The 12050-nt window shown below is 40.1% G+C and overlaps 1 protein-coding gene across 1 annotated transcript; it reads right to left on the minus strand.

The window, feature by feature from the left end:
- Positions 1 to 6809: 6809 nt before the first annotated feature.
- On the minus strand, positions 6810 to 11945 carry LOC134859970 (uncharacterized). Its single transcript, XM_063876783.1, has 5 exons — positions 10910 to 11945; positions 10236 to 10329; positions 9917 to 10050; positions 7662 to 7747; positions 6810 to 7205 (listed from the first exon to the last, which is right to left on the minus strand). Exons 1-5 carry the CDS (start codon positions 11915 to 11917, stop codon positions 7028 to 7030), a joined length of 1500 nt encoding a protein of 499 aa, XP_063732853.1. The 5' UTR covers positions 11918 to 11945; the 3' UTR covers positions 6810 to 7027.
- Between the last annotated feature and the right edge of the window lie 105 nt (positions 11946 to 12050).

The following is a 12050-nucleotide window of genomic DNA, read 5'->3' on the forward strand; positions in this document are numbered from 1 at the left end:
TCAAAAAATATAAAAACGTTTGACTGTATAGTTTGTTGAACAAAAAGAATCTTGAAAAGCTGTGCCTAAAAATGTGATTTCAATGGCTGAAGATCATTGAGGTTTCCATATGCCAATATATCAGTGTGCAGAATAACTGTCCTAATCTCTCTGAAGACACTTTAACTGTACTGTCACTCTGCTTATGATCCAAGTGGAACCAACCTGTTGTTCCTCCAGGCCAATCCAAAAGCATATTAAAGTACTACAGTACTGATGACAAGCCAAGTACCTGTGTTCAGCTGCTTCATGCTCACAGAGGGCCATCTGCTCTACTAGGGGACATAAAGTTAACGAGAGGCTTGTTACAATGTGTTAATTAGACTGTGCATTTGCTAATTGATTTTTGTTAATTTGGTTTAGTGGGGACGGGTGCTTATTGTTATGTCTTAATTTATGTTAATGGGAGTTAAAAGATGCTGTTACCTTAGTTGTAATTTCCCCCAAAACAACAACAGCAACAGCAGACACAACATGGTGTCAAACAAAGGTGCCAACACAATTAGAGCTCCTTGGAGACATGCAACCCTGATTGGCCATGTCGCTAATTAATGCTAATTATTATGGTGACAGTTAAAGGCCTTTAATTGACAGCAGTGCTTGGCCTTCGCTGTTTATCTATCTGGCTCGATTCCAATCAACAAAATGTTACATTTACCATTTTGTTCCTCCAATAAATGTTCCTATAAAGGACAGAGGGCTGTTTGTTGTGCCAAGTTTTGTATCTCTGGTCATTGAGGAAGCAGAAGGCAGGCTGTACAGTCCTTGGTGATCAAAATGTCATTTTTTTTTTTTTTTTTAACTTCTTTTTATTTTATTTTCACATCAGTCGTGCAGTGCATCAAAACAAAATCTTATATGACAAAGTTGAAAAACAAACAAAAAGGTCATACAGTCATACAAGGTGGAGATACAACACAATAGGGGTCCAGTTATTGAGGAATGCTTCTGACTTAAGATGTAAAACTGCACAGAAACGATCCGAAAGCCTTTTCTACTTCAAGTGGAAACTTATTTTCAGGAGCGTTCTGTAAATATATAATGATAGTTTCTGTTTATAAATAGTTGTTACCCACCCTATAAATTCTGAATGAAAGCCCATCCCAGACAATGTTTGAAACAAAAACTCCCATTTCACAGTGTCGAAAGCCTTCTGTGCATCAAAGCTTATAAGCATTGACGTCTGTTTATTTTTCTTTGCACAGGTAATTATGTTTAAGGTTCTCCTTATATTATTAGCACCCTGTCTGCATGGAATAAACCCTGTTTGGTCTGGCTTAATAAGTGATCCAATATGTCTCTGAACTCTTTGCGCTAAGATGCTTGTTAACAATTTCTGGTCATTACATAACAGGCTAATGGGTCTATATCCTTCACAAAGTGTTGGATCTTTTCCTTCCTTCTGTATCACAGATATGATGGCCTGTGACCAGGTCTCAGGAGGGTTGCGCTCAGAGAGAGCATATCTAAACACTTCAGTTAACACTGGCGCTACGTCATTAATGAAGCACTTATAAAATTCTCCAGGGAGGCCGTCAACTCCCGGGGATTTGCTATTTTTTAATCTCTTTATTGCATTTCTAATTTCTGCATCTGTTACAGGTGATATCATTTGTGATGACGCTTCCTCTGATAGTGTGGGGAGCTTTAGATTTTTAAGGGAAGTGTTGGTGTTATCAGTTGTCATTTGCGACCTGGGTTCCTTATATAAATTGTGATAGAATGCTGCAAATGCCTCTACCACTTCTTTGGGGTGTGATACTGTTTTACCATTTGTTGGATGGACTACTTTGGCGACCGTTCGGTTAGCCTGGGCTTTGCGGAGTTGAAAAGCTAAAAGATGGCTAGCTCTGTTTCCACTCTCATAATACCTTTGTTTAGTAAATCTTAGAGCTCCTTCTGCCTTCAGTGATAGCAGTTTATCTAAGGCTTTTCTTGCTTCTTTAAGTTCAGTAATAACATTGCTTGAGCCTGCACCCTTGTGTTGCTTCTCTAATGACTTTATTTTGTTTTCTAGCCCCAGCTGTTCCTCCAGTCGCATTCCTTTCAGTTTGGATGAGACCTGTATGATTTTCCCTCTCATAACTACTTTTGCTCCCTCCCATAGTATTGTAGGATTGACTTCTCCATTATCATTTATCTCAAGATATTCTTTAAAATATTGCCTCAGCTCCCCAACAATTTCAGTGTTATTCAGTATAGATACAATCATTCTCCAATACTTGAAAAATGATTGCGTTCCTAAGTGTAGTGTCAACATGACTGGAGCATGGTCACTTATGGTTATAGGTTCAACATGACAATCAATTACCTTATACATATATTGTGGGGGAATACAGAAAAAGCCAATTCTAGAATAACTACCATGGACATTTGAGAAGAAACTGAAGTCTTTCCCCTTGGGGTTTTTAACTCTCCATGGGTCTACAAGACCCAATTCAGAAATACAATTATTTAACATATGTGTCTTAGGGCTTGGAGGTCCCTTTTCCATTGGTGTCCTATCCATCTTTCCATCTTGTACTGCATTAAAGTCTCCTCCAACTATCAACATTCCTTTGGAATTATCTGTTATAGTATTTGCCAGCTCTATGAAAAAACTTGGGTCATGCTCATTTGGGGCATATATATTTAGAATTGAGAATTCAAGTTCTCCCACAATTCCCACTACCATCACAAATCTTCCTAATTTGTCCTGTACCACCTTTTCAGTATTGAAAGCCACAGTTCTATTTATTAAAATGGCCACCCCTCTTTTCTTTCCATGTGAAGCACTATATACTAGGCTAACCCATTCCCCTTCTTAATTTCTTATGTTCATTTTCATTTAAGTGAGACTCTTGTAACAGAGCAATTGAACAATGTGTTTTTTTCAGCTGATTGAATTTTTTTCTCCGCTTTATGGGATGATTTAACCTACTTATGACTGGGTAGTAACAGAGATAAGCTTTGTGAGAAAGCAGATCGAGAGAACACATCACCTATTTAACACCCGTGTCGGGTAAAGTCCGCCAAGAGTCCGTAACAGTAACATGGAAATTAGGCTACTCGTTTCCAGTTTGAATCTTAGGGGTAGATGGAAGTCCACTCACGGGGATTGTGCTATATTTCTCAGTGCGAAATGTACATACTTGTTTGGTTTCTTCTGGATCAGTAGTGTAATCTGTAAGTATTTCTTTTATAGGACTAGGCGTCCATGTTTTGAATACCACTCCTTAACCCGTATGGTGGAAATGGCAAAGACCCGTCTTGCTTTGTCAGCCAAAACTGTGAATTCTGTTCAACTTCCAGTTCAAACAAGGGTCGTGGTCGCTTATGCATCCACAGAGTTGTTGGGCATTTCCTTATCCTCTTCCACAGAGCGTAGATTGTACCCTTGTGCTCGTTCGATCGCTTGGCAGTCCCACTTGCCGGTGGAGCGATACAGGCTCTTTCATTTCAGTGAAATTTTTGCGGACATACCATCAAGCTCTCAATGCTAGTCATTCGTTGTTCAGTGTGTGGTCCTTCCTCAACTGAAGACGCCAGTTTCTCCCACTCGTTAAGGATTTTTTGTCCTTAGAAGCTTCAAAAGCGTCGGCTTCTCGTAAGTGCGAGCTCGTTTGCACTCCCCATGCTGAACTGTCCATTGTCGCCTGCAAAATCATTTGTTGGCTTTATCGCCTGCTTCTGTTACCGTACTATTCGTTGCGAAATGAAGCCGTCAGACTGTTTTTTACGCAACAAAGGAAATCGAGATAGTCTCGCGTAGTTTTCAAAAAACTCCCACGGGCGAAACAGCTGCCGGAGATCACGAACAAGCATTTTTAATGATAAAGGAGAGAGCAGGTTTGCATTTCCCAATTTGCCATAGAGAAATAGGGTGTATTCAATCTTTTTTATGAAGTTGAGTTCTTGACAACGCATAAACACACTAGCACATGAACTTAAGTAATCCAAAAGATCAGCCAATGTGTTAATATTGCCAACATCTTAATTCCAAAAAGCCAGTTTGCTACATATTCTGGTATGTGAATAATTTCAACACTCTGCAACGATAATATTTCTAAAATTCAGGTAATAATATATCTCCCTGTTGCGCATGTTTTGTCAAAAAATAGAAAATTTGCGCAACAAGGCCATTGTCCTTATCACACAAATGCTCTTAACAACTGCGCAAACAGTAGCATTGTATCTAACTCGAATAGACAACAGAAAGTCTGTTTTTGCTTCAGTTGTCTTGCTTTTCCATTTGCAACAGCCTTCTTGGTGTTGACACGGAACTGTTTGATATTTGGCAATCTTCGCTGACCAAGGCTTGGTCTTCCTATTTGGCTGCAGGCATTCCAGCTGCTCTGTGGGTGGGCTCTACTGTTTATGCTACCCTTGAAGCAAAAACGATCACTAGTGGTTTATCAATTATATTTGGCACTTCTCATGGGACCTTTCCAAATAGGCAAACTGTGATGTACATAAAGAATTTGGGCCCTTCAGTGGTACGTGATGCGGCTCTCTTGTCCGCGGTAAAGTTTCGTAAGGATTTCATATTGCTTTACTTTACAGAAAATTGTTAACATTGAAACTATTGGTATATTCTTTTTCTGACTGTCGTACTGTGAACCATATCTAATAATATTCAAGTGAGTCTACTAAAATTTTTTAGTCTTTTTAAGGAAGTTCCACTGCATTACCGTAAACCTTTTAATCTGGCCCTTTTGTGGACTGGACTGTCCCTGGTCGTTGCCCTGCTCTGCCTACTGTAAATGGCACCTGAATGAAGTAGTGGCAGAAATTTCCCCCTTACTGTAAACATCCCAAAGAGTGCAGATATATAGCAGACTCAAACATATGTAAAAATTTTTCGCCTGTACTAAAATCTATCTTTTAAATCTCCCTGCTAGCAAATTTTCACTGCTACCAAGACATTAACGTAATCATGGACATTATAGCTGACTATATTTAACTTATCATATAGACGACTGTACCCCTTCTTACTTTTTACAATTAACACCCTTTCTTCTATATAAACAGGATGCACCTTATATGACTGCACAGATAAACCGTTGACATTTATAAACAAACAATGTAAAGAACAATAACACACAATCGACAGCAAGAAAGAACTGACTTCCAAAAAACCGACTGATTTAAAACACATCAGTCTCCACAGGGACGGATTGTTGTGACCGGTCTCTCCGGGTGTGTGCACTATGTGCGAGAGGCTATACGCAAGTCCAACGTCTTTGCTGTGGCCTGTAGGCTGCAGGATCGCCAAAAAGTAGGAAATAAGAGGGGAAGAAAAAACGAAAACTCCTCCATTGAGGAGAGACAATTCTTACATAATTTACCTTAGCTTTCTATGGATACACTAGCCAAATCGTGTCCATCTTACAGTTAAGGTACGAATCATAACCTGTCTGAATTAACCAAGACCTACTTACTGCACTGGGTATGTTTACAGGTATTAAGTCTTTGTGAAGAAAGCTTTTCAGATCCGCATTGGACATCACATCACGCTTGTGTGCCGTATCCATCCAGTTGTTCTGTAAAAGTTCAGTGAGAAGAGTTTCCCGTCCATCACGTTCAACATGGATACCCAGGCCCTTGAGGGTTTCAGCTGCGTCTCCGAGGGTTGCGAAGGTCTTCACGCCGGAGTTAAGATGGATTTTCAACTTTGCTGGGAACGGCGATTGTGCTTTAATATTCTTCTCTTTCAGTTGCTTTATTATGTCCCTTACTTGTTTGCGTTTCTTCTGGGTGTCAGTAGTGTAATCTTGGTCGAAGATAATTTTCTGATCTTTATATGGGACTCCTCCACGGCGTTTCCATGCTTCTTGAATTACCATCTCCTTAACCCTGTAGTCCAGAAATCGGACGATAATGGACCGGGGTGGTTTCTTCGGGTCTTTAGGCTTCATGGCCAAAGAACAATGTGCTCTCTCGATGTTCAAGTTCAGGTCCTCAGGCAACGCAAGTGATGTTCGAATAAGGTCGCTTATGAAATCCAACATGTTGTTGTCATTTCCTTCGTCCTCTTTCACTCCGTAGATGCGTAGGTTGTTCCTTCTCGCTCTTGATTCGAGATCCTCGCACTTGGCAGTCACGCTAGCTTCTCGGTGGAGCAGATAGCGGAGGGCTCTTTCATTTCGCTGATTTTTTTCCTCCGTGTCAACCAGTCTCTCTTCATAGTCTGTCATTCGTTGTTCAAGTTGTGTTGTCCTGTCCGCCACCTCACTAAGAGCAGTTTCTACCCTCGTTAAGGATTTTTTGGTTTCCTTAGAAGCTTCAGTGTGCTCTTTCCTTAATGTGCGTAGCTCGGTTAGCACCGCCGCCATGCTAACATCGTCGCTTAGCCCAGAATCAGTTTGTTGGTCTTTAGTCGTCTTTGGTGGTCTTCTTTTCCGATTCTTTTCGTGTGTTCGACATAATGATTACTTGGTATGACTGTTTTTAATTAAAAAGGAAAATGAAATTACGTTTTGGCTAGTTTTTAAAAGACTCTCCTCAGGAGCTTTGAAATCAGGCTGTTGCCTTGGTCATGACGTCACCGGAAGTCAAAATGTCATTTTTAAAAGAGGGACATACCAGGGTTGGATCCAAATTCCCCCCTAAGAGATAATATGGTGGTCTAACATCTTTTATGTTGAGTATTTGGAGAACTGCTAAAACAAGCTAAGAATGACAAGTAAATCCAAATGTAAGCCAAATGTTTTATATTTGCATACATTTATTTCACTACTGCTTTATACATATAAAACTGTATGTGAAGATACAATCTTTACATCTAGCAACATAAATATTTAAACATTCAGAGGAATAATAACTCCCCTGTTCTCTTGTTTTGTCATAAGAGAAATGAGAACAGGCAATGATTGACGCCCAAACAAAACCAGTTGTACCTTATCTAACAGCAAAGGCTCTTATCACTTTAACAAATAAGCGCAACAGAGGGCTTTTGTAATATAACTCAGAACACTAGCATCCCCCAACAGAAGAGTCTGTTTTTCGTTTAGTTGTCAGTTTTCCGTCTTTTGGGCAGACGCAGCCTCTCTGTGTTGAGGAACTGTTCGATTTTGGAGATCTGGGTTCTGAACGAGGCCTGTTGGTCTTCCCTTTCCTGGGAGCAGGACATGTCCCCGTCTGTCTCTGTGCTGGGACCTGCTGTTGAGGGATGAGCTCTGCTACACCTGGTGTAAGAAAAACAGATCACTAGGTGGCTTTGGTATGCAACTATAATAGGACTCCTAATAGGCCTGTCTCATGGAGGACATTTTCACAGTAGGAAAAGCATGTGAGTAAATACTGAATTTAATGAAGGCTCCTCTGATGTCAGGGTCATCGTATGCTGGCTCTCTTGTCTCTTGAACAGAGTAGCGAAGGGTATCGTAAGGATTTAATCAATATCCTGCATTTACTTGGTCACACACAACATTCGCTCCATTATTTAGCTTATTGTATTATTTATTTTTCTGACATGTACAGTATGTAGACAACACCATAATCTAATAAGTAATTTAAAGTGACGTCTACCTGAAAATGTATAAAGTTATAGAATCAAAATTTTAAGAGAGTTTCCACTGCAAATTACAAAACTAAACTAAATATAAATCCTGGCCCTCTTTATGTAGGACAAATGGACTTACCCTGGGGTCGTTTGCCATGACAGTCTGCTGACTGCTGTAGAAGTGGGGACTGGAAATGAAGTAGTGGACAGAGAAGCTCTGCTCTTCTGTGTAAAAATGACACCAAAAAGTGCAAATAATGAAGTTCCAGAGCTCAAACATATGCTGTAAACTTCTATTTCGCCTGTGGAAAAGGAATTCATTCTTTCTCATATCTCCACTGACAGCAACATTTCCTGAGTAAAAAGGACATTAACTAATAAACAAATGCGGGGCAGACACTAACCAGTGGCAATTGATATGAAACAGTATCCAGCCCAGAGAAAGTAGCCAGGCACAGACTGAACTCTGCGTGACGTTCCCAGTGTTCACAGTCTGCAGAAAGTAAAGGCTTTGGCTACAATTTGTAAAACCAGTTTTTTCTTTTTCTCATTCTCTAGGCTTGCTCCACTCTATCTCTCTCAATTGCCAGCACCTGGATCTTATAAAGCACAGAGTGACGGTTTGCGGTGATGGTGACAAAAGAGGCAATGAGAGCGTGTGAGAGCAAAAAAGAGAGCAAGAGGACGGAGAAAGTGAGTGAGTGAGAGATGGATGATGAAGTGAGAGAGGAAGAGGAAGAGTGAGGATATGGATAAAGACTGAGTAAGTGAGAGAGGAGAGGTACCCAGGCGTCATTAGCTACATGTTCTTCCACAGGTCATTCATTCAGTCTGTCTGGCTGTCAACAGGACATGTTCGAGTTCAGGGTGCATCAGCGACCTCCTTTCACTCATTTGTCAGAGTTTTATACGTCTAATATCTGTTTCTGTATATTCTGCCTTATGTGCTAGCTCATTCGGAGCTCTTTGCACCACAAAAATGTAGAAGAAACCTTATAATGTCTACTTTCTAAGGTTGACATAACAAACATATGCATTAAGCTCTAGCATACATTTCCCGTGGGGTCCACTCAGACACTTTTTATAAAATGATGAAGCTTAGAATCTGTGGAAAAGAAATGACCTCAAACTAATTATTTGATGGAGCAATATCTCATATGTTTCTATGCCAACAAAATAATGTGGCCGTTTCCTGCTGCTCAGCATCAAGGTATAATTGTGTATTGCTGTGATGGAATATAGTTGGAAATCATATATTCTACCTAGCTGTATATTACGATTATATATCTATTACTCATACATCATGTGTCTGATGGTAAATTATTTGTGTGAACAAATCGACAATCCATGTATAAATCTGTAATCGTTAACGTAAAAGTAAAACCAGTAAACACACACAAAACCTCATTGCGTCACATTTTTTAAAAACAGCAGTTGGTACACTGCACGCTCTTACTTTGAAAAGCGGGAAACTAAGATATCAGCAGACTATCCACAAACGGCCGAGTGAAACATCGATGTTTATTCGGACCGGTGGAACGTTTTTCCATAAATTGCATGTGTGTAAAATGCAAATCAGTAAGTGTAGAATTGAGATCCAGAAAGGTTTTTCTAATAACAAATATATAAACTATACGTTTTAAAGATTTAAAAGATAGTCAGAAATGCATTTAATTTATATCAACTCATTTTAAAATATTGCTTTTTTGAATTGAATGTGTTTGTATATATTCTTTTGAGTTTGTGGTGTTTGACATTAACAGATTACACATTTACACACATATTGTAGATCCGTTCAGAGAAATAATATTGAGAAAAATCTACATCCATTATAAATCTATATAATAAATATATAGTAGGGGAATGTTATTTATCTGTGCTGTAAAAGGGGGCCCTATTATAGTTCTTGGGGTTTCCCCTTCATAAACGCCTCCATTGTGCTCCTTTGTTTACTTACCCAATAAAATGACATCACTATGTCATACGCTAGCTCGTATTTGCTAGTGCCCCCAACACATTGTACGGGTTAAGGGGCGGGACATCTCTAAGTGATTCATCAATCACAACAGAGCCGGCAAGCAAACCAATCAGAGCAGACTGGGCTCTGGTTTCAGACAGAGGGTGAAAATAGGAGCTGCAGCACAGGCAGTTTGAGAAAAATAAAGAGCTTTTTGAACATTAAAGCAGGTCACAGGAGAGACACAAAATACACAAATTCACCTTGAAATAAGCATAATAGGGCCCCTTTAATGCCTACTACCTGCAATAATACTGGGATCAGTTTCAGAAGCCTGTTTCTGTAGGTTGCAAATTCAAAGTGTTGGAACTCTTTGATTATGTTTCATTCATGACAAAAAAACAGCTTCTCACTTCATAATCTGTTCTGTAACTGACCATGTTTGCCATCTCCTTGCAGGTCTCTTTCAAATCCTTCCGCTCTCCCTGCTGGTGTCTCTGTGTGGACGCTGCAGTCCCAGAGATACTGGAGGCATTCAACAGATCCGTCGCCCTGCTAATCACCAAGGGGACTAGAAGGAATGAGGTGAAAAGACAAGAACGGCAAGAGGGTAAGAATGAGTGATTGTCGGTGATGGTGTGAAACACAGATGTACACTGAGAGGTCACTATGTAAGAGGTCACAAGTGGAGCAGTTCTACTTTGTTCCACAATGAGGAGACGTTTATTTTGAATGTAGCACAAGTGCAACCATCACCTTTTTTGTGCTTGCTTTTGAGAAACGAGGGTATGGTGCTGTGTCTGAGGAGTCCACTGGAATCGCTTGGATTCTGCTCAGACATAGGGGATCCCTGAAAACAAACACACATATTTTATATGGAGCAAAAAGGCAATCATGAAAATACAGATTATATAGTTTATCCATTATTAATAATAGTATCCATTAATAGAGTAGTGCAGTAATGAGTCAAAAACAAAAAAAACATTCGCAAAATTCTGTGTCTATCATCTCAAAGTCACTGTTTTTTTGAATGAATTTTTGTTTAAATGCCTGAAATAAGCTCTCTGGTTAATACAAATGTTTAAGTGGCTAAATCAGAATACTAGTACTGATGACGTGCAGCAATCTGGTGTGTATATGTAGATCCTATCCTGCTGGACAAAATGTGTAAGTATCATAAACGTGTGTTTGCCACAGATCCTATATTCTAAAATCGTCACTGGAGCTCTGGCGAGTCAAACCTTCAGGAAAGTCTGAAAAAAATAGATGCTACCCCTGCACAAATCTATGGTTTTGTGTCACATTACCAAGTCCAACAGATAGAATACACTACTGGTTTTAAAATGCAAACATTAATTGAAAGAATGCACTGTAACTCTAGACAAAAACAGCACAAGTACCAAAGTATAGATTTTATTTTATTGTAATACCTGGGCAAACGGTAAGGTGGAGACATCTGACTTTTTTCTCTTAGCACCGGCCCAGTCAAAGGACGACCTGTAAGGTCTATTGCTGGGCAGAGACACCTCAGTAGTACCTTCAAGCGGCATTTCATCAGCCTTTATACTGCTATTGTCCGGCAATGCATTCCTCTCATGACTTTGATGGACGAACAGCTTCAACTCAGTTTCACTTGTAGTCATCTTTGCATCTCCTGCATCTTCTATTTGGTCATTGTGCAGTTGCTCCTGACAGCTGCGAGTCTCAACCTGAGATTCAAGGTCAGCAGTTTCCATTGTGATATCACAGGCGTCTTTCAAATTAGACTTTTCCACAGGTTCCTGGGCGGCCTCACAGGCTTTGTTTTCAAGTGTCTCAACATTTGTCTGCCCTTCCTTCTTTTTAGATGCATTTGAATCACCATCATGATTGGCTACAGGAGACTTCAGCCGTACATTCTGCTCTGAGATGTTCTGACTATGAGGTAATGCTTGTTGTTCAACCTCTAATGTTGCTAACACACATTCTTCCTTCACATGTGTATCACCAATTTCAATTTGCTTCAAGTTGATATTGAAGCCAGAAGGACTACTTGGTTGTGATGGTGTTGTAGCTTTCTCCAACTCTTGAATAGTGACATTATCATCCAATTGAGCAGCTAATGGTCCAGAAAGCTCAGTGAGTTTATTGGCCGCTGATATCTCAAATATTTTTTCTTCTGTTGTTTTCTCAAAAACTGGAATGGGACTTGGCGGATGAGCAAGTGACTCAGCAAAGGTCTGGACCTCACCATGACCGAGACGTTGCACTTCTTGATTGACGTTTGTCTCAAGAACGACACTTTTGTGCTCATCAGAACAGATCAGATGTACTTCTTTCCTGGTGTCATATTCTTTCTTCACCTGGCTGCAGTGAGCATCCTTCTCACTGATTGTCTGAGGGAGACTTTGAGAGCAGTCTGAGGGCTCACAGCCAGCCAGAGGTGGCTCCGCGTGCATAGAGTCAACAACCTGCTGTGTGTTGCTCTTCCAAGTAGTCGTATCAGTAGTCGTCTGGACCCGTATCTGGGTTTCTTCTGAGTGTAGCCCTGTTTTTCCTCTCTCCTCTGCTCCACATGTCTTTTCTCCCTCT

This window comes from Eleginops maclovinus, chromosome 2 (assembly GCF_036324505.1).
Source record: "Eleginops maclovinus isolate JMC-PN-2008 ecotype Puerto Natales chromosome 2, JC_Emac_rtc_rv5, whole genome shotgun sequence".
Taxonomy (NCBI): Eukaryota; Metazoa; Chordata; class Actinopteri; order Perciformes; family Eleginopidae; genus Eleginops; species Eleginops maclovinus.

Coding starts and splice junctions, on each gene's coding strand:
- LOC134859970 (XM_063876783.1), bottom strand. CDS start 11,917: ATGCACGCGGAGCCACCTCTGGCTGGCTGTGAGCCCTCAGACTGCTCT. Junction 10,330..10,909: donor CCACCTTACCGTTTGCCCAG/GTATTACAATAA, acceptor GTTTGTTTTCAG/GGATCCCCTATGTCTGAGCA. Junction 7,206..7,661: donor TCATGGCAAACGACCCCAGG/GTAAGTCCATTT, acceptor TTCTTACACCAG/GTGTAGCAGAGCTCATCCCT.